Here is a 23,212-nt window from a genome sequence, read left to right as displayed (position 1 = left end):
TTTATCTTATGTTCGGGCCACACTAACGAGAAACGCCGTTAATTATCGCGTTAATTCTAAAACTTGTTATAGCATTATCGTCCTTAATTAGTGGCATATAAAGGCGATAATGCTCTAACATGTTTTAGAATTAACGCGATAATTAACGGCGTTTCTCGTTAGTGTGGCCCGAACATAAGCGAACAAGCTTGCCAGTTAGTTTATCATTTGGGCGTGTTGCTAGTTGCTACCGTCACTATCAGAGGGGCCTGTTTGTTCTGACGTAACTTTATTATTATCCACGCATAAGGTATTTATGTTTGCTCGTGCTGCTCCATTTTAGTCTGTACGTCTTCGTCATTAAGTATCAATTGCCTTGTGCGCTTCGTTGACAGGTCTTTGTGTGTATGATAATTGACCTGTTAGTAGTGCAACGAGACAGAATTGAATAATATGCTCCTATTAATGTCAAATCGGGTAACGCAGTTCAATTGGCATCTATGCATATTTATAAATCGTTTCTTTGTTCGTAAAGTTTAACGTTCAAGGAAATATCTAGAGGTATTTAGTTTAAGATAAATGTATTCAAAATTACGAGAAATATTATGTCATGCTTTCTTAAATTTGGTCGCGAGCCAAGCTTCAGCTCATCACATACTGATCATGGTGCTACGATCGGTGATCATTTTCTTAAGTAATTGTTTCATTTCACAAACATTGTTGGTACAATAATTGTTTTTCTGTATAATTTCTTTTATCATAACTCATAAATCATAACTCATAAGCTAAGGAGGGAAGCTTAGCTATATGTAGTCTCCCTCAATTAATATTTCAATGCATCATCTTTTATGTTTTTATTTCTTTTATTATATAATTATACGGGGGCAGGCCACCAAAAGGCAAATACGCCTGTTTGGGGAAGCTTGCGACCGTGTTTCAGGCTGAAGTCTTCGCTATCCTCGGTTGTTCACTAGAAAGCCTGGAGATGGCCCTAGTTAATAAAAACGTTTTTATCTTCTCCGATAGTCAAGCTGCACTTAAAGCACTGACTGCCGCAGAAGTCTCGTCCAAATTAGTTCTGGAATGCATTGAGACGTTAAACATGCTGGGAAGGAACAACAACATCCGCCTAGTATGGGTCCCGGGCCACAGCAACGTCCCCGGCAATGAAACCGCTGACGAGCTGGCTAGGCTTGGGGCCGAGAGTCTCATATATGGTCCAGAACCATTCTGTGGTATAACTCCCAGTACCACAAAGCAAGTGCTCAAGGAATGGGGTCACAGACTATGCAGGAAGCAATGGGCTGAGACCCCTGGCCTTGAACACTCCAAGGCACTAATTCCTGACTTCAACAAGAAACAATCAGAATTAGTGCTCACCTTGGGTAGGAACCAATTAAAAATCCTTACCAGAAGCCTAACTGGGCACTGCAAGCTCAACAAACACCTAAACAGAATGGGTATTTGTAGCATAATGACTTGCAGATTCTGTGAGGAGGAGGATGAAACACCTATTCACCTTCTCCTCGACTGCCCTGCTCTACTACAGAGCAGGAACAGGCACCTTGGTCGCCACGAATACTCGTCCACAGAGGAAATTCGTGGCACCAACCCCAACCATATCGTTCAATTTATGAGCAGTATAGGGTTGGGGATGATACTCTAGTGCGAAGGAGTCACAATAGATCCTCATGGGTCGCAGTGACGTCAGGGCTACAGTGACCTGCCTTCTTTAAAAAAAAATAAAAAAAAATCATCTTTTATAGTGGCCGATTCTTACTGATATGACGTCATAAGAATTCGAATAGGATCATGCTTATCTGCCTGTATTAATGATATTTGCGTACGATTAAAAGAAAGCTCTTTCAACAGCCGCCTTGAAGAAAGATCAAGGAATTCAGATCTTTATTAGAGAGTTAATGTTCAACATTAACAATAATTTCCGTTTTTAATAATTTATTTATTTAGTAAGTACATCAATATAGCTCTATGGTAAACGATATAAGAATAACTTTGACTATAATATAACTAAAAATAATATACTAGGATATTCGAGCTATACAATATATACACTATAGTCTATAACGATACTCTAGACGCGGTAAATTACTGAAAAATATGACTATATTATCTGTAATGATAACAATTTATACGTATACAATATTATTTCAAAACAAGATTAATCAGAATGATGTAAGTAGCCTTCATTATGTTTCTTAAAGCTGATAATTTTGTTGATAATTAAAATTGATAAAAAAAGAGTTCAAGAAAACTTATAAGTAGGCGTAGCACATGGGTTCGGTGACTTTTCATTCGAAAACATGAAGATAGTGTCCTACTTAAGTTGTAAACAAAATAATTGAAGATTGGCGAAAATTAAGAATCCTCAAATGTTTTTATGAATATTGTTGCTGGCCAGTCTCTAAAAATAGAGATATATTAAAGTTAAAATGCTAAGGAAGGAAAATAACCAGCCTTAGAATATTTCAAAGATGATTATTATCATATTGGTGATGTAATTTTATAATTTGTTAAGTACAGCATTCATCATCTTAGAAATATAAACCTTGGAATTAATTCGAAGCCAATCAAAGGTTTGCGAAAATATAAAACTCTATCTATCAATTTGCGTGTGGTGACTTCGATTGGAAAGGTGCATCGAATACAAAGTTTGATGAAATTATTTTCTGCCAATCTCTATCAAATCATCCATTATTGATTTTTCTACACCTTTTATAGCCATAACAGCTGTGATTATTCAGTTTCTCTGAGAGTTATTTTTTCAGTTTAATTTTTATTTTGCGAGATTAATACCAATATTTGCTTGTAAGCATTGAAAAATATCTTAAAATATCCTAGTCTTTAGTCTCAAGATGTCTTTTAAACACTTTGTAAACCGGTTTCAAATCTGTTTACTAGTTGAACAGGTTCAATTAATATTGATGTGTCTTCAACTCCCAACTCATAATATTATATCTGATGATTGTGTGTGTATGTGTGCATGTGTGTGTATACAGGTGTTTCAAAAAATGTACGGTAGGTATATTAAGCCGACAGGGTGTCCTTCTGAACAAAAACAACTTTTGAAAATTTGCGAAAAAAAATTTGCTTTTCCATAGGGGAAAAGTCACGTGACCAACAAAGTTTCTATGGACAATCAATATATTTTTAGCGAATTTCCAAAAGTCGTAGAATGAACAGTACTGTTGTTTAGAATGACTCCCTCAGTCACCCCCTTTCGGCTTACTATACCACTATTGAAACACCCTGTACACGTGTATGATCTAGTAAACAACGTTATTGATGTATTTATCTGGACTGTTTACATTTGCAATGAAAGTGCAGGGTCAGTGACGTCAGCTGACATGATGACAGTTTTTCACTCGCGGTCCGCGTGATTTTATTCTTGTTTTATTCATCCATTCCACTGTCTGGACTTATGACGTCAATGTCTTTTCCATTTCACATTTTTTAAATCTTCATTGCAACTTCATTGTTTATTTTCTCTTTTTTATATTTCTCTACTTCACTATTTCAAGTATCAATATTTACAGTTTTTACCATAATATGTGTAGTATTCATTTTATTTTTATAATTCTTATTAGTTAATATTATACTTACATGTATCCTTAACCCCAGTTGAAGCATATTTTATCAAACATATTATTGTATTGAATTTTGTTTTCATTTTCAACAATCAAGCCATCACTTTTATTAACATAAGTACTTTATTATTTCTACATTCTACTTAAATTCGAATTATATTATAGACTCTATCTTGACGAAATATGAATTTCAAAGATAACCAATAATTGGTTTCTATTTACTATGATATCAAGAGTTGAATGTTATAACCTAATTTTTTTTATATTATGCAACATTGTGTAACCATTTTATCAAACTTTTGGAGCTAAACAAAATATAAACACACCTCCATCAACCAGATACATGCACTATATCCAGCTATCACATTTCCAATTTCTACCTTTACTGTTCTTGTTCTTTTGTTAACTTATTTTAGACCATTTAACATCCTCCAAGGCAAATTCATATTATTCATCGCTATCATCTCTTGCGATCTCGATTATTTGATAGACGATACTAAAATAAAACGCCTTAACCTATATCGTAGCTATAATAATATGGTAGTATAGTGTATCTTTCCTTGAACGAGTAGCGAGTCCAAAGTCCGAGCGTTCTGGCGCGCGATCACTGCACCTCGGGCCTCTAGTTTTTTGTCCCTTCTATCTTTAGTATACGATATTTAAATACACGATAATTACTATTTCTACAGCTTTAAATTTTGTATTATTATGATGGTTAAATACTTAGAAATCTTTAAATACACCATAATTACTATTTCTATAGCTATTTAATGTATTATTTTGATGTTCAAATAATTTAGGCTCTTTACACAGAATACTTACAAGTACTCTTGTTTGAGATTGAGACTAGAAACTACGATGGACTTTATTAATTATTAACGAAGATTAAGAAAGGTCAAAGGACTAATTACTGGTGTTACTATTTATCTTGCCACATGTTTTAGATTTTCCTGTCTCTTAATTAATAAGGCCACGACTGTTTGATAGTATTTGCTGACTTCTGTTACAGGCAGCGTAGTAAATTAATATGACACACCCACTTTGTGAGTTATTGCACACCACTAGACCACGGAGGCGTTGACTCTTATTATAGTGGTATAGAGCGCGGCTCGGGTCGTGGGTTCGATTCCCGCGTTGGAAACATGTTATTTCCAAGTTTGGTTAGGATAATGCAGGCTGATCACCTGATTGTCTGACAAGTAAGATGATCCATGCGATGGGCATGTAAAAAGTCGGTCCTGCGCCTGATCTCTCGCCGGTCGTGTCGGTCCTCCGTCCCACTGGGTTATTTGAGTAAAGGAATAGAGAGTGCTCTTGTGTACTGCGCATACACTTGGGCACTATAAAATTACTCCTGCGCAGCTGGCCTGGTTTCAATAAAACCGGCCACTGATATGTCATATTGCTATACTGTGCCACCGTCGCCGAAACCGCTGTGGGAGCTATTATTATTATTATTATATGCACAGTTTTTTTTCAATAGTTAGTTCAAAATATTTACTGCGAATTTTATATTCATTGCTGACTTCGTATTTGGGATAGTAGGTTTTGAGTTCATTCTTGTTGCAAGAATAGTTTTAGATCATTCGGGATTTACGTTTGTTTTCATTATTCAGTAGCTTGTAATGTATGAACACTTTAATGTAAGGATCAGTCATTGGGTTTCTTTGAAGAAAGCTTAATCCAAATTTCATATGTTTATCAAGAAACAAATTTCCATACGGTTTATTACAAGTTTACAATCACCTAAGATATTAATAAACATATTTAAGGAAATTTGAGCTCATGGAACAATGATAAGTACTAAGTAAAGATAGCACAAAATACTTTTTTCTAAGAGAGTTTGAAACGTTTAAAAAAATTATATAAAATGGAAAAAGAATCGTATGTTTTTGTGTTTTCTGGCGATGCTTCATTTCAACTTGAGGTGACACGTTTTCTTTACAAAGAGCGCGATATAAATAAAACCCGGATACAAACAAAACACAGATGGGATTTCGTTGAATTTGTTTATTTTAGATCTTCGGTTACATACCTTTGCCCTTTGCCCCCCTTTCATTTAAAATTCAAGTAGTTTCTATAATATATCCCTATTAGACTTGGAACAGTAGAATTTAAGAAACTTAAAGCAATCTCATTACCCATATTTTCAAAAACATTTTATTTAAAAACTAAGTGGTCTCGATAAAACTTCATTGCTCACTGCAGATAGCTCTTGTGGCAGATAATATAGTAAAGGTAAACACTAAACATATTTTACTATCACTATTGACATATGAACAATAGGTGTTTATAGCTAACTGTGTCGAATGGGAGTGTCAGCTACATATAACTAGACTAGAGCATCGTGCAGCACATTTATCTTTATAGAGTCCTTGACGTCATAATAATAAAAGACTTATTTAGCAACATTCACATAAAAAACGTAGTAAACAATGAAAAGGAATAAAGATTGTTTGTGATACCTCCCACCGGTTTCGAGATTGTCTAGGTTTCGATTATCAGATAATATCTATTGTTTTGGTCTATGGTTTCGATAGTGTCGTCGCATAGGCCTCCCCTAGAGCCTGCCATATTTTCTTCCTGTCCTGTGTCTTTTCCATTTGGTGCTTTTCCATATTTACGTCACTTCTATTATAAATATCATTATCGTTCACTTTATGGCAAATATATCATATCTATCGTATCTTGTTATGTTTTCTTTGCTAGTCCTTTTTAATTTTATTCAATTGTTATGAATATCTCAACCAAATTAGCTAATAAAAAAAATTGTCGTCATCCCGAAGATTCCACTTACCCTGGAACATCTTTAAGCTAAAACTCTACTTAACTTATTTATTTCTCATCCAAGCCAACTTAGATGATTGTGAAGTATGAAATCTGAAGTGTAAACTGTAAAGATTACAAAAGAGTTCATATTTCTATACTTTACGTGTCTTTCAATATATTCACGTTTTCATTATTCTTATTTATGATCTAAATAAAAATATCGCGACCTCTGCGCGGACGCTGATGTTATATTATAGTTATCAGTGTATCCGTCAACAATAACATTGAAATAATAATATTGACTGATCTTTAAAGACCTTTTGGGCTTTTAACCTTTTAGGCTGAGCATCTTCTAGCTCATAGACCTTCATAGACCTTAGTTATATAAGTTTATATAGTTATCTTATAAGTATTTAAAACGTTATTGTACTTGAATGACCAATGGAGGTGTTATTCCGTTACAGTAGGTTAGGTACAATTAATATAGTTTACAATTAGATATTGTCATTAAAATGAATTTTATATTAGGATTCTTTTGGGTCTCCACAATCCAGCATTTCATCATCTTATACACCACTATTTTTTAATTAGTACAAATACTTTAGGGGCTTATCAGGCATGCCATTATTATCATATATGTGAAGAAATAATTTTATAATATCTAAAAATAACAAAGTTATTGCAATTTCTTTTTTTAATAAATCTACCATAAAATTATGGACACATTTTACTATCCATTGACTGATTCATTGATAGTATTCTGTCTTACTCATTTTTGTTTTACCGCGGGGCACAATGCGGGCGCAGGGGAGGAGGGGGGTGCTGAGCATCGACGCGAGTTTGCCGAAGATTTATCAATGGGATGCGGCGAGCGCATACGCTAACCAATAGGAACTTACTACACATACTAGTATCTAGAGGCGCGCTTCGGTCATTGAATTAATTATGAATTTACCAAATATTACGTATTTTCGTGGACAATTTTGGGTCTGCGTTTTTTTATGTTTTAACTAAATAAATATGATCAGTTACAGGTACCTAATAAGCCCCTAAAGTATTGGTACTAACTAAAAAATAGTGGTGTATATAAAATTCTCGTGTCACAATGTTAGGCCGCGTACTCCTCCGAAACGGCTTTACTGATTTTAACCAAATTTTATATGCATATTCAGTGGGTCTGAGAATCGGCTACTGGGTACTTTTTCTATTGATAAGTGCATTTGTTGAATAAATAATAGTAAATTATTACAACTCGAGACTGACGGCGACCATTGTTTGTGCGACGGGATAGCGATGGACGTTGCCATGGTGACATACATATTTAGTCACTTCAATAGAATAATACGGGCGAAATACTTTATATGGCAAAGAAACGTTTGCCGGGACAGCTAGTTTAATTATAATATCTTTGCCGATGATTGAAATCTCAAAGATCCATTCTTGATTGAGATTTTCTTGTATCTTGAAAATTTCATCTACTGCTCGCTTTTTATTCCGAACTGTATTCGAAGTTTGATTGCCTCTAGCATCTATAATTCGTGTTGTTCCAGTGTCGATGCGCACGCGCCGCATCAGCCAGTTCGCGCCGCTGCTGATCGCGCTCGTGGGTCTGCCGGCGCGCGGCAAGAGCCAGATCGCGCACCGCCTCGCCAGACACCTCAACTGGAACGGCGAGAGCACTAAAGGTAAGAATAACTAGAGGCAGAAGAGAAGGTAAATAGAGGGAGGGTTTGCGACAGCTAGGATTTCAATAATAGGGAATATGCATGATTTTTTTATATGACTTTAATTAGTCCTTTATATCTTTATAAATGAGAATAAAATTGCTATTGAGATCATGGAAGAGGCTAAAAAACCTTCTTAAAAGTATTGTGTGATACTGAAGTGCAAAAGCATTACTAGAAACACACCTGACAACGTATTTTTCGTATTCCAAACGATGTAAAAATACGAGAACCATGGTGTAAGATGATGAAAAGCGATAATGTATTTTTTTTATGAAATAAGGGGGCAAACGAGCAAACGGGTAACCTGATGAAAAGCAACTTCCGTCGCCCATGGACACTCGCAGCATCAGAAGAACTGCAGGTGCGTTGCTGGCCTTTTAAGAGGGAATAGGGTAATAGGGGAGGGTAGTGGATTGGGCCTCCGGTAAACTCACTCACTCGGCGAAACACAGCACAAGCGCTGTTTCACGCCGGTTTTCTGTGAGAACGTGGTATTTCTCCGGTCAAGCCGGCCCATTCGTGCCGAAGCATGGCTCTCCCACGTATAAATTCTCTATCTCCATTATCGTGTTTATTACTATTGTGATGATCATTACAGGTTGAGAATAGGTTTTTATTCACTTTTTTAATTTATACTAGAAATAATTTATATGGCAAAACAACGTTTGCCGGGTCAGCTAGTCTAAAAAAATTAAATTAAATAAAATCGTAAAATCAAGATTTGATGCAAAAAATTCTAACATCATAAATGCATTTATTTTCGGTAGATAGTCCGATTGTGCTTTGATAAAACGTATATACTATATTTATAGTGAATATATCATACCTAATATATTCACTATAAATATAGATTCACTATAAATCACCAGTTTTAAACTATTTTTCTAACAAATACTATAACCACAGTATGAATATCGACGCATATAATATGTAACATCTGACGTCACATTTCGTTTCGACCAATGGTGGCGCGTTTAGTAAGTTTGAATTTCCCTCCATTAATTTTCATTTTTTAAACAACATTTTATGGGTTTAAATGATAACTAATTAAAAAAAAAATACCTTTTGATTATAATGTGAGGATGATATTGAGATGGAATTTTTTTTTTCATATTCCCTATTATAGGAGACACTACTTTCACCTACTTGTGTATCTACTAATACGAGTTGAACCGTGTACGTTAAGCCTTATTTCTAAAAGAGGAGTAGGGGGGACTTCTTTCAACCTAAGTGGCAAAGGAGAATTTAGCTGAGCTGACATAGAGATAGGGGAAAGCTGACTAAGCTCAAAAAGAGTTCGCACTGGAATGTAATTTAGAGCATTCCAGTACCCGTTTACTTTATTCCAGTAGCAATCCAGCTCTTGATTGGAATTAATGTAAGCCCGATATAAAGCTCTAAAGAAAGGTGATCTATAATTTTCTATCGCTGTCTCGAGTGAAGTCTAGTCACGAAGTTATGTAATACAATGATTCAATGCCCGAGTGATATAGTCAGCAATAATGCCAATTTATCAACTGAGCACTGCCCCATGCTGCATGCATGTTCCGCTAACGTCATACTCACACGATAAGCGTCATATTTTACTAACTTCTTTTAACAAAGTAAAATTACGATTTCTAGTAATTGTACGAGTATTTGCAATATAGGTGTTCTTGAAAAAATCGTCTATATAACAGATTCTGTAAGCATAGAAAATGCTGTTGGGCAGAAATTGACACGTCTGATGAAACATCAGCCAAGTTGCAAAAGGTACTCAAAGAAAAATCTGTTACAAATACTATAAAACCTAAATAACCTAAATGATATGGTAAATGACCATAGGCGAAAATGTAGGAAATGTTTATATATATTTAAGTAAATGACGCCCCCAACTCTGTTGCGCCAAAATTCGTTAATCGCTCGGGGACCGAATATTTTTGTTTTTCGCAACAAAAACTATTCTTTCTATGTCCTTACCCGGGACGCAACACCTTATTTCAGCGAAATCGGTTGGGTCGTTAGGTCGGCGGTTTGGGTGTCCCGTGTCAGACATACACACTTTCGCATTTATAATATTAGTAGGTATGAATTGTAATTTGTAATAATACGTAGAGTCCTCCACCCTTGTACGAAACTCATAGAATTTCATTTGTTAATCAAACACATAATGAAGAGTTAGTTATATAGAGGTAAACCTGATAGTATATTCCTTGACCTAGATGAAGTCTAGACTTGTCAGTGCCTATCTCGGCTCGCTTGTCCTATAAATACTTCTTTATTATCACGAGATAGCCTAGTTTTGCAAGGTATGAATGAAATGCTTGTGTTTAATTTATACATCTACTTGTAGATGTAGATCCCTCTTCTTCATCAGATTTTCTAGGCATGTATGTATAGTACTATGTCTAAAAGAAACCCGCCCGCTGATTTCGAGACTGAAGCCTTAGGGTCACAGCACACATATCAACTTGGAAAGGGATCGTCACCGCGTATCGCCTTTTGCCTCGCCTTCAACCAGACGTCAACCTAAATATGTCCGTCACTACATATTACTATAGGCGAACGCGTTGGCCAACGCGTTGGCCGGTGCGCTGGCCCAAATATGTGTAGAACGGGCGTTCGCGCGTTCTACACATTGGGCCAGCGCACCGGCCAACGCGTCGGCCAACGCCTATATGTAGTGCCGATATAACGTATATTATGCACGTAACCAAAGCGTATCAGCAGCTCCTGTATGTCAACTCGTTACTCGGCTACGGCTTGGTGACACCGCGTTTACGGTTCGCCGACCGCTGGCCCCAGATCAATTTTAAGCAAGGGTGGACGCCGACGAACCCTTTCCGAGTTGATATGTGAAATTCCGAATGAGCGCTCGTTGTCGCGATTCATTAAATAGAATACAACAGTCATACGATCCTATTCATTTTTATTATAATTCTATCTAATATTTATGCTTCTAGAGAAGCTGAGTAGATGAAGAGCAGAGAACTCTGCCTATCTACGTATGATGGTACTGTCAATTTCCAGCTCTTTTTTCTCTTTCCTTTCTATTACTTATATACTGATGTAGCCTTAGCACGGCCACCAGTAGAAATGCGAAAGTATGGACAAACTGTGGAGATAAACTTAAGGTAGCGTTCCGATCTTTTTCAAAAATTCAATTAAAATGCCACTATAATCCTAAAAATTCAAATAATATCCTACTCTATGACATATACTATAGTCTGTCATAAAGTGGCATTTTAATTGAATTTTTGTCGGTCGCGATTGGCCACGGTAAAGATCGGAACGGCACCTTTAGTTTATGTCCACAATTTGTCCATACTTTCGCATTTCTACTGGTGGCCGTGCTAAGGCTACTGGTGCTGGGTTTCTTTACATATCTTGAAATAAGTTTTTATTATAATACTTTTGTTATGATATTTAATCAGCTGTGATAGCATATTACATTCGTAATAACTATTGAGTCACTTCATTGTTTTTATGAAATATCATAGGTGTTATTATTGTTATTATACCTACTTATATTATTATTATTGTTAGACAATCGGTAGAACTCTGTTGCTATTATCGAGAGATATATATTTTTTTTGCATTTCTATCCATCTTTTTAGTAAAAGATGGCCACGTGCGAGTTTCTGACGCCGCGCAGGTTCTTCTCGCCGCCGCCGGGTTAGTTCCCGAACCGGTGGTAGGCACCAGTATAGCCCATAAAGTTAATACACTTGCACCTAGGTATATTAACTTTATGGCATAGTCCCGACGTTCAAAGAACATTTGAAAAAAATATTCATAATAAAAAAATTGAGTTTGAGTTTCAGAATTTACCTTAAAATTAATATTTACAGTGCAAAGTTTGCTGGCATATCGCATAGGCTTACCTATTCTACTGCACAAACAGAAAAACATTTTTATCATATAGTGGCAATATAGTTTGATATTTGCTTGATCCAGCGATAATATTATATATTTTTTTAGATTTGTGGTAAACATGAAAGTTCGTTTTTTTACTCTAACTATTTGGGTTTATTTTGTTTTTACATAATTTATTACAAAAATAGTAAGCCCAATTGAGCACATTGTGCTGAGGTTTTGACTGTTTAAATTTTAAAAGTTGTTTTCTATTTCCATTTTTAACATAGTCAGTTTTATTGCTAACATGTTTATTTTATGTCTTAAATACTACTGTAAAATTGTACATAAGATTAGAGTTACCTACTTATGTAATCTGTATGTCACACTCACATACGTGTAGTAAACACACCTTCTAGGCCAGGGCCACATTAATTGATTTCTACTAATGTTTGTAGTTATTGCCCATTGGGTATTACGCCTAGTACTTTATGGTTTGGTGTTAATATTTATGGCTTTACGACAATCATTTCATCATTTCTAATATAATAATAATAGTATTTTAAAAATATAAAACCGACTTCAAATTTGTACGTAATTTAGAATTAAAATTCCCTATCTCAGAAACTAGTGCACCGATTTCGATGAAACTTGAACTATTCCCTAAGTTGAACAATACCTAGTACAACAAAAAAATAATTACTTAAATCGGACTTGTAGTTCCAGAGATATGCGATCACAAAAATAAAAACGAACATACACGTATATACGTGGGAGAGTCATGCTTCGGCACGAATGGGCCGGCTCGACCGGATAAATACCACGTTCTCACAGAAAACCGGCGTGAAACAACGCTTGCGCTGTGTTTCGCCGAGTGAGTGAGTTTACCGGAGGCCCGATCCCCTAACCCCTACCCTATTCCCTTCCCTACCCTCAACTATTCCCTTCCCTTCCCTACCCTCCCCTATTACCCCATGCCCTCTTAAAAGGCCGGCAACGCACTTGCAGAGCTTCTGATGCTGCGAGTGTCCATGGGCGACGGAAGTTGCTTTCCATCAGGTGACCCGTTTGCTCGTTTGTATAAATGAAATAAGGGGGTATTTCATTAAAAAAAAATACTCACACTTTTAAAACTTGCCACATTTCCTCAGATGCTGATATAGACTAACATATACGAAAACTGGGCAGTTCTGGGAATACGTACGCGTCGAATTGATAACCTCCTTTTTTTGAAGTCGGTTAAAAATGCGAAGTCTGTCTGTCCGTTACCTTTCAGAGTAAAATTTGGCATGGACGATAGACGGAAAAGTACATAAAGACAGTAATTGTTGTTGCAAAAAAATGTTCGGCTTCCGTACGGTAAACTAATTTTGGCGCCATATTGTAGTGTTACGTTGTGGATGTCGATACCCGAATCCCGATTCCCGATGGATAAAATAATATCATTATTAAGTAAGTATAGTCATTGCCACGATTGTCATGAGATCGCTTCCAAAATCTCCTGTACCTGCAATTTCTATGACCTCTCCAGACGTTTCTAGAACATCATTCTCTTGCAGTGTTCGACTGCAGCGAGTACCGTCGCCGGCACATGGCGCTGTACGGCAGCCACGACATATTCCGCGCCGACAACCTGCAGGGCTCCGCCATCCGCCGCCAGAGCGCGCGCGAGGCGGTGCAGGACGCCGTGCTGTGGCTGAAGGATGGGAACAGTGTCGCTGTAAGTCTGTCTCTGTCACTCCTATGTGCATACTGCATTTATTCCATGTCCAACTAGAGAAATTGAATAATAGGCGGGGGATTTTCGTTATTTGGTTGGGATTTGTAAAGAGTCGTAACCTGTCGACTAGGCGTGACATAGCCCGACCAAATTGTTTCGGTCCACCATCTGCCTATGGAATATTATCTATTCTAGTCTTCTTTAGTTTATATCATAAAGACCATTATCTATTCTAGTCTTCTTTAGTTTATATCATAAAGACCATTATCTATTCTAGTCTTCTTTAGTTTATATCATAAAGACCATATCCTTCAAATATGGGTTCAAGGATGGGTTTTGTAGCTGGAACACATCAAAATGTTTGTATTGTATTAGTTCGTTTGTTGTAGATATTCGACGGCACCAACATAACTCGGGAGCAGCGTCGCGAGTTGAACGAGTACTGCATCTCGGAGATGGGCTTCAGGATTCTCTTCATTGAGTGTGTCTGCGAGGACCAGGAGTTACTGGAGAGAAACATCATTGAGATCCTCCACTACTCCGCGGACTACAAGAGCATGAGTGAGGAGGAGGCGGTGGACGATCTGAGGAAGAAGCTGGAGCATTACATGAGGCAGTACGAGTCCATAGACGCGGCCACTGAGAATATCAGCTTTGTGCGAGTGGAAAACATGGGGGAAACGGTCACTGCTCACAAAGTAGCGGGACAGAAGGAGTCGGGAATTCTCGGGTATATCTCGGGCATGAGGGGATTGCCGCAAACTCTGTACTTCACCAGGGTAAGTTGCTTATTCTTCTTTTATAAAATATTATGCAAACAACACAAGCATTAGTAAGTTTAAGAGACCAAAGATATAGAGAAGCTTATTTGACAAGCTAAAGTTTAATTAGAATTTTTGCCATAAGTAATATATATATTTTTCTGTATGTATGTAAGTCTCTCTATTTTCACTCGCGACGAAACGAAACGGATTAGAGAGGGATTTTAACTTGTAATGTCGCTACTTAGCTCTTAAAGTACTACTCCAAATTTTTTCTTTGACTATGCACATGTCGATTGTTCATTAGATGAATAATTTTGTTGTTTTAAATATCTCTATTAATTAATTTGTTATTGTCGGGATTAGCTATCAATCGATTCCACCTCTGACCCATTCATCTATATGATCAGGGAGCTCCTATTATTGGTCGCCTTACGACTTATTTGTCTATTTGCGTAATTTTCCTAAGAACAGATAAAACAGATCCGCAAAGATATTTTAAATCTAAACATTCTATTTATATGAAGTCAACATGACTGTGTTAAATAACAACTTGCTTTTTGCTGATAGTTTATGTTCGTCGCAATATTTATGTTTTCTGTTAGATGTTATGTATTCATGCGCTAGAAAATGTTGCGATGTTGACACATTCATAGAAATCTCTGCGTGCCCTACTAGCTTCATCTAAGTTATTGAAGGTTACTTTGCATAACTTAATGGAACTGTTGAGTACATTTGCTTGTTCTAAGCCGAATTTAATGGCATCCCATGGACACTTAAAGAACCTTGCCGCCCCCATATTCATCCCTCAAAGCAATTGCATCCGGGACTTAAAGCATAACATCCTTATTTCCCTCATCTCCTGCATCAATTTCGTAACCGACTTCCAAGAAGAAGGTTAATTCATGTTATGCTGTGGCTATTTTTTTTTAATATTTCATTAATTTCTTTAGCACGGCGAGAGCGAGTACAACGTGCTTGGGCGCATTGGTGGCGACGCGAGTCTGTCTCCTCGCGGTGCCCGCTACGCTCACGGCCTGGCTGAGCACATGAACGCGCTGGCTGCGGTAGAACCTGTGACAGTTTGGACGTCAGAGCTGAGGAGGACCAAGCAGACGGCGGCGGAGATCATGGCGCCGAAGCGGGCGATACGCGCTCTGAATGAGCTGGACGCTGTAAGTTCTTTGCTCTCTTTGTTATTAAAAAAAATACTGTCTGTACCTATACTTTCTTTTCGCCGGAAATCTCCAAAAATGCTAGACAGTATCTCTTCTTTCCCTTTGCTTGCCTCGCTGTCGTCCTCTTTGAGCCATTAAGTATTTTACACAATACTTTAATCAATAAAACAAACTTTAATCATCATCATCATATTATCAGCCTACTGCCTAGAGTCGTCCACTGCTGGACATAGGCCTCTCTCAATGAACGCCAAGATGACCGATCTCCTGCTACTCGCATCCAACATGGGCCCGCAAACTTTAATAGGAAATTATTATTTCAATCATCGTAGTATTTTGGATTATTTATTAGAAGCACTAATTGTAAAACCACAAAATCAAGATGATTGGATACTACAAATTGTGAGGCTTCATCGTGACTATACATTTTATAACTTTTTTTTTTAATTTTTTTTTTTATCGTTGCGGAAATGCAATTACGCATCCCCGGCGGTCTGGGGATGGCCACCGGGGCAATATTTTATACCTAGCACCACAGACTATACTTTAGTAGATGTACTCAGTTAAAATCATTATAATATTAATTTTCCTATACAAGCTTCTTCAGGGTTTTTACATCATATTATAAGTACTATATCAAGTGCTCTTGCAATTCAATGGCGTTTATTCGTCATTGGGAAATTATATGGAACTTCTCACGACAATTTCCTTTGATGATGAAATAGCTTTGTTACAGTTTCCTTTGCTGATATAACTCATATTCGTTAAGTCAATATAATAGGGATGATGACAAGGTCAAAGATTAGCGAATTTTGTTAATAAAATAAAGAAATCACGGTAAAAAATAAGTGTTCCCAAAATATCAGCTTGATAGCATTTGTATTTTTTTTGTTATGCGCCTTCAAAGTTGGATATTCAAGTCAAAATTTTTTTCAATAAAATTTCTTAATATTTGTATGCAATTCGATAAGTTATGCAATTAAAAGCAACTTTTGTTATGAAACCACTTTCATAAACGCAATATTTAATATACATGTCGAACAAAGTTGTCTCCCGATGCGTACAAACTACGTAAGACTGACGTCATACTTTCGTAGCACTTTGTATGGAGCGTTTCGGGCCGGTCTTTTTTATGAGATATTTGAATTGTCATATCTTGGTGAATTTTTAAGCTATCAGAGTCATTCTTTCAGCAATGTTTCTATTTTTTAATTGTCTTTCAATTACCGATAAGAAAAAAAAATAGTCATCATGCCTATTATATTCACTGTGGTTTTATATCTGAATCGTACGAATCATACGTTTTTATTGCACTGATCAAGATACCCATTACCCATATCTAAACCCATCTAGATTCTAGACTTATCGATGCGACGATATCACGTTATTTGAATTTACTTCACGTATACTTACAGATTTATTAGCTGCAATTCCTTATTTTGATTTTTTGTCAACATATTTTCAATTTTGTGATCGGTGTATTTTATATTTACCAATCTTTTATCACCACTCAAGATAATCTCATTACTCTGAAGTGGTGAGTAATTGTGTACCGGATTTATATTATATCGTGCTATATTCTACAGGTAGCTAAATATACTTTATCATGATCGATATGCTTCCTTTATCGTTGTAAAATTAGATTGCCAACTTCAAAGTATCTAAGTCGGAAGTAGATCATGGTTAATACTAAATAGCTTAACCCAAGTGTGGCTACAACACAGACATAATATAATAGTACTACTATTTATACGTCTGTGGGCTACAAACATTTTCTGATTCATCTATTTAGGTACCATTTCGTCCTCATTCCTTGGACTGCTTAACGTAAACATAGGTAGAGTAAGAGTTATATAAGTACCTAAGGATCAATTTAAAAGTCTTCTGTCTTTACTCTATAGCTTTTCACCTGTTTCTTTAGAACTCAACATTGCTGAATGCTTTATGTTGCTTTAATTTGTAGATATAATAGGGCATGTTTCACATTCGCCTAACTCTTTTCTTTACCTTATTTGAACTTTCCCTTTCATTTCTTTGTTTAAAACAAGCTTAAATCTTATTATAACACTATCAGATTCGTCATAATGCGAAAGACACGTTTTGATAAAAACATTATCTTTTATCATGTTTTCCTGAACATAATCGGACGATAGTGACATTAACGAAAGCTTTTAGCTAGTGCTTGTTTAATTGCGCATTTTATAATATTTATTTGACATAACCATATGTAGAAAGTTTTTTAGTTTAGGATTTAATCTTAATATTAGGGAGAAGAGTTCAAAAACATAAAAAATACTCCCCTCTTTTCCACCTCTTTAATTCCTAAATTCTTGTCTTTGTGAGAAAATTTTACGTTACTTTAAAATGCAGATTTTATTTAAAGCTCTTACAAGTCTTCATCAACTTTGTAACTTTGCAGTCGTGATTTACTACCTACTAATCTAATTTAAATGAATGTTAACATTGACTTATCATTTAGATAGGAAGTAGCCATGAAAGCAATCATTACCGCCAATGACTTTCGTGACTATAATAGACTGTGGCATTGGTGGTCGTGTTGCATAACATAGTATGCTAAATTTGTAGAATCACTTACACTTATTGATTTTCAACAAACTTCTCTAGTGTTAAGAGCTCACCTGACTCTAAAAATCAAACATGGTCCTTCTCTCTTCACACTCACGCCCGTCTTTCATATGCCAGGTGAAAAAGGACGGCGCGGAATTATCGCCGAGTTAGTATTACTTGAATAAAAGACGAACTATAATGATTATGAAAAAAGTGTTTTGAGCAAATTTAGGTTTTATCAATACCTTTTTAGATATTAAAAAATATTAAAGAAAAGACAGCAAACTTCGAAGATCCAAGCAAAAATGTGTCTAAAACAAGGTTTTTTGTAAAAAAGAAACTATCGAGCATTTTTTGAGTAATCGTGTTTTCGTCTTGAGCATTTAATCTTTATGAACTGAAGTTACTTGCGTCAAAAAATCAGTTTTCTAGACCTTACAGATTTTGAGATCTAGGTTAAAGTATGTAGTCAAGTTAGGGTCATATGGGCTCTTAAACGTTGCTTAAGACTTTTAATACTTTGTTGATAACTGCAGATGGCAGACATCATGCTTTAGAATTTGTTCTTGCAGCTGAATTGTAAGCTGTTTTTATAAAATAAATGTATAGATACTGATTAGGTATTTCATCGACTGATTGAGGAGATACTTAGAAATTAAGGGACTGTTTTTTCAACTACTCGTAATTTTTGTGGTGTTGAGTCTCGACTCCGTGTAATACTCCATGGATTATACAGGATGTAACAAAAGTAAGTGATAATACTTTAAGGTGTGTACGTGTTTCTTGTAGAGAGTTCACTGTGAAAAAAAAATTGGCCTTTCAGCGCTGCTAATTTCACAGTGAATCCATACTTCCATACTAATATTATAAATGCTAAAGTGTGTCTGTCTGTCTGTCCGTGTGTCTGTCTGTCTGTCCGATTTTGCTGAAATTTGATATGGAGATACTTTGAGTCCCGGGAATAGGAATAGGATACTTTTTATCCCGGAATAATGTACGGTTCTCGCGCGATAAACTAACGCGTTTTGGCGCAACGGAGTTGCGGGCGTCATCTAGTTCTATTTATGCTCAGAATAGATAATAGTACAAGTTACGCCAGTATTATAGTACTCTGTGGTACACCGTACAAGTAATATAAGGGACACATACACTCCCTAAAGTATTATCACTAGTCACTACGTATCTTGTACTAAGTACCTATATACTTAATGGTATCTTATACGCAACTCGTTTGCTGATCTTACTCGTGTGATGAATTCTATTCAGGTTAGTAGGTATTTGCGATATTCATTACCACGAATTGATGAATTGGCCAATTGGCACTCGTACAACATTCTGTGAACTTTCCACAAGGAGGGAATAAACTAAATAATTTGGCCTCCATAGACACTTTACAGTTTGCACAGTATGTTAGTAAGCCATTTTAATCCAGAATCTGGATTACTTATCACAACTTAGACAATTTTTAAGCAAACACTCTTTGTGGAAAAGTTGGTGAAAATGCCAGTTGAACTACAAAATACAAGTTGTTTCTTACAAATAATGAACAAATTCTGGATATTCAAATCAAATTGAAACATTTTGTTTAAATAAATACTGTATTGCGGTTTACAAAATTTCATCCTACCATATTCAATGGTGGGTCTGTCGCTGGTTCACACCACAGTTTTTCGAACCGCGGTTCTAAACAGCCAAGGATTGTTTTTTAATTACCCGATTCATACCGCGGTTCGAACCAGAGAAGACCTGTTTTTAAATTAGTGGATTCGCACCGCAGTGTAGATAGTTCTATTATTACATATTCCTTTAAGGGCAGTTAAATTAAATTTTAAATTTTTTAGCAATTAAAACCTTATTATTATTATATTATTATTAATGTTTCCCATTTTTTATGTTTTTGAAAGAAATGTAATTTCTTTATTAAAAATGTGTTTCTATCCTTTTTGAAACCACTTTGCTATACGTCTGTACAAATAAATAAATAAAAAAACGAACCAGCGAAAGACCCTCAATGGTATGTGAACCTGTGACAAATCAGACATAATTCAATCACAAGAACTACGTTAATCTGATTGATAGAGTCTATCAGATAGAGATATGCCAGACATTAACTTCACTGTAAGTCTCCTTTTATTTTTTGGTAAAAGGTGGCCCCGTGCGAGTTTCTTACGCCGGTTCTTCTCGGCGGGGTAGTTCCCGAACTGGTGGTAGGCCTCATGTAGACACGACGTTCTAAAAGTGTTAACTTTGTTAACCTATTTAGAAATAAATATTTTGATTTTACATTCTTTCCAGGGCATCTGCGAGGGTCTAACCTACGAGGAGATGCAGGAGCGCTTCCCCCAGGAGTTCGCGTGGCGGGACCAGGACAAGCTCCGCTACAGGTACCCCTGGGGCGAGAGCTACATCGACATCATGACGCGCCTCCGGCCGGTGCTGTCGGCGTTGGAGGACGAGCACAACGTCGTTGTGGTCGGCCATCAGGCGGTGTTGAGGTGCATGCTCGGATACTTCTTGGACGCTAAGCTTGGTGAGTTCTAGATGGAACGAAACAATTTCTTAGTCCTTATTAGGATCCAGTTTGTGGAGATTTATAAGAGAAACTCTATTTTGCGAAGACTTTAAAATTACTTACAAAGGTCCAGTTCATGGACGTAAAAAGGTAGTCTGTTTTGCAAAGACTTGGTTCATTTTACGTGTACACATAAACGCGTTCGTTAATTATTATTGTTTAATCATTTAATGTTTACCAAGAACAACAAGCATTTATTCATGTTTATGAATATCATAAATTATCGAATTATGAGGCAATGGCAATAAATACAGTCCACTATGGAACAATGTTATCCTGTAATGTTTCTGGATGTTTAACGTTTTGCGAAGACTTCGTTGGTTTTGGGTGCGTTTATCAATTGTTTGCTAAACGTATCAACCAAAATAAAAAAATATAAATATTTAAAGCCAGTGTGTATACTTCTGATAGTACACAAAATGAAAAATCCCCGATACGTCGATTCTTAGAATCATGGTTTATTGTTGCAATCATGAGGTTCCGATACTTTTTTGTCTTCTTGCTTTTGAGGGTCGGTATGAGGGTGCTATGAGGGAGGAGGTAGGCGTCTACTTAATTTTAGTGTTTTTTTTTATATTTCCAGATGAGCTACCGTACATGAACGTGCCCCTGCACACGATCGTGAAGCTGTCCTCGTACGGGTACAAGTACAAGGTGGAGATGATCAAGCTGCCCATCGAGTGTGTGGACACGCACCGCAAACAGCCCAAGGTAAGATCCGAACATAGAACCTTCTTTTTGGAAGTCCAAAATTTCGTTAGAGCAGTTATCGTTTATCGTGCACTAGCAGAACATTTTGCTGCAATAAAAACCATCCAATGCATTTTCAATTTCGAGTCCCGAAGTACATCTCCATGCCAATCTTCGTCTTAATTGGTCCAGCGCGGATAAAGCGTATTAGAAGTAACAAACAGACAGACATGAGACAGGCAGACACATTAATATACTTACAAGGTGTAACAAAACTAAGTGATAATACTTTAGGGTGTCTATGTGTCCCTTATACAGGGTGTAACAAAAATAAGTGATAATATTTTAGGGTGTGTACGTGTTCCTTGTAAAAAACCCTTGTAGAATTTCTCCATACATAAGCGAAAAAAATTTTTGTTCTTTCAGAGCTGCTACTTTCACAGTGAACTTTCTATGATTAACACATACACATCCTAAAGTATTATCACTTAGTTTTTTTACACCATGTATATTCCATGGGTAGCTCGGAGCTCAACTTATAGGTACATGAGGTCCCAACATCTCAAAATAAAACACAGATAATAACAAACTTTTATATACCCTCTAAAAGAAGCATTTGTCTATTACTTTATAACAGCATTATAAACTATGTTTCAACTTAATATAACAAAGCCGTCAGCTAATATTTACAATGTCTGTTCACAAGCCTATTGCAGACACTTATCAGATAGCAGATACTTATCCAGTCGCGCGCAGATAATGTTTATTGTTTAGTGCTCATAATATAACTTTATTACTGTTTATTACTATGTTAAGCTACGTCTAGCAAATTTTGCTCATTTTACTATCGAAACCGATTCCATTAAACCGATACTTATTGGGAAGCCTGATTTTTGTGGGTGTCGGTGATTAAATCGTTGTTCCTTAACGATCTACTTTTCTATTTAGTTACGAATGAAAATATGAACAACGACGGGTACCATTGACATAGGTACCTATAAAAAAAAATAAGCGATTAAGGATGGGTCGCACCAACTCACTTTAACTTTAACTATAACTTTAACTACAATGGAAAATGTCAAATCTTTGGTTAAAGTCAAAAATAGACGCCATATTTAACCATAACCATAGAGGTTTTAACTTTTAATGCATTAAATGCACGTGCCGAAAAAAGGGACTAACGCTGTCATCATACAAAAACGCCATTTTTGACAGTTCTCCTTTACCAGCAGCGCCCCCGCCCACGTTCATTTATAGCCTTGTCGGACCAGCTGTCATCTGTCAAAATCTGTGGTCAAAGTTAAAGTTAAAATTAGCCTTAACTATAACCATAACTTTAACTTTAACCACGACTCCACGCCTCTGGTGCAATCCACCCTTAGTTATTCAATGTTCTATCTTTCCAGAACTGCTCAATCAATAGAACAACCGCTGACGCCCTGGTAACCGTTCCCTCGCACTACGACACTCTACCTTCCAACCTGTGGCAGAACACCGAGACCGTGTAGACCACATAGAACCACGTCCGAGCAACAAGTACCATGTGACAAAAAGTCACGAACGCAGCGATTGAAAGTCGCGTGCGGAGAGGAATGAGAAAACGCCATCTAGCGATCGTAGCTAACACTAGTGTGACAGTTGTGTGTACGACGCGTCGATGTTCAAAGACTGAGGGTGTTTCGTTTCTAGTGCCACTTTACATTTTATTTTCTTAACGAATTATGAGTATAATTAAGTAATAAATAAAACTAAATTGTTAAGATTAATGATTTCGGCGTATTTGGTTTAAATACCTATGTTAAATTAAGA

At 36.5% G+C, this 23,212-nt stretch overlaps 1 protein-coding gene across 1 annotated transcript in view; it reads left to right on the top strand.

Annotated features, from left to right (window-relative positions):
- Positions 1-22,990, top strand: part of LOC121735264 (6-phosphofructo-2-kinase/fructose-2,6-bisphosphatase-like) — a 30,638-nt gene extending 7,648 nt beyond the window's left edge. The window contains exons 3-9 of the mRNA XM_042126030.1: positions 7,904-8,038; positions 13,474-13,634; positions 14,024-14,413; positions 15,349-15,570; positions 20,437-20,671; positions 21,297-21,424; positions 22,810-22,990. Of these exons, the coding sequence (XP_041981964.1) occupies positions 7,904-8,038; positions 13,474-13,634; positions 14,024-14,413; positions 15,349-15,570; positions 20,437-20,671; positions 21,297-21,424; positions 22,810-22,911 (1,373 nt within the window). The 3' untranslated portion in view covers positions 22,912-22,990. The remainder of the gene's footprint in view (positions 1-7,903; positions 8,039-13,473; positions 13,635-14,023; positions 14,414-15,348; positions 15,571-20,436; positions 20,672-21,296; positions 21,425-22,809) is intronic.
- Positions 22,991-23,212: the final 222 nt, after the last annotated feature.

Source organism: Aricia agestis, chromosome 17, assembly GCF_905147365.1.
Source record: "Aricia agestis chromosome 17, ilAriAges1.1, whole genome shotgun sequence".
NCBI lineage: Eukaryota > Metazoa > Arthropoda > Insecta > Lepidoptera > Lycaenidae > Aricia > Aricia agestis.
This window is presented reverse-complemented; position numbering and strand designations above follow the sequence as displayed.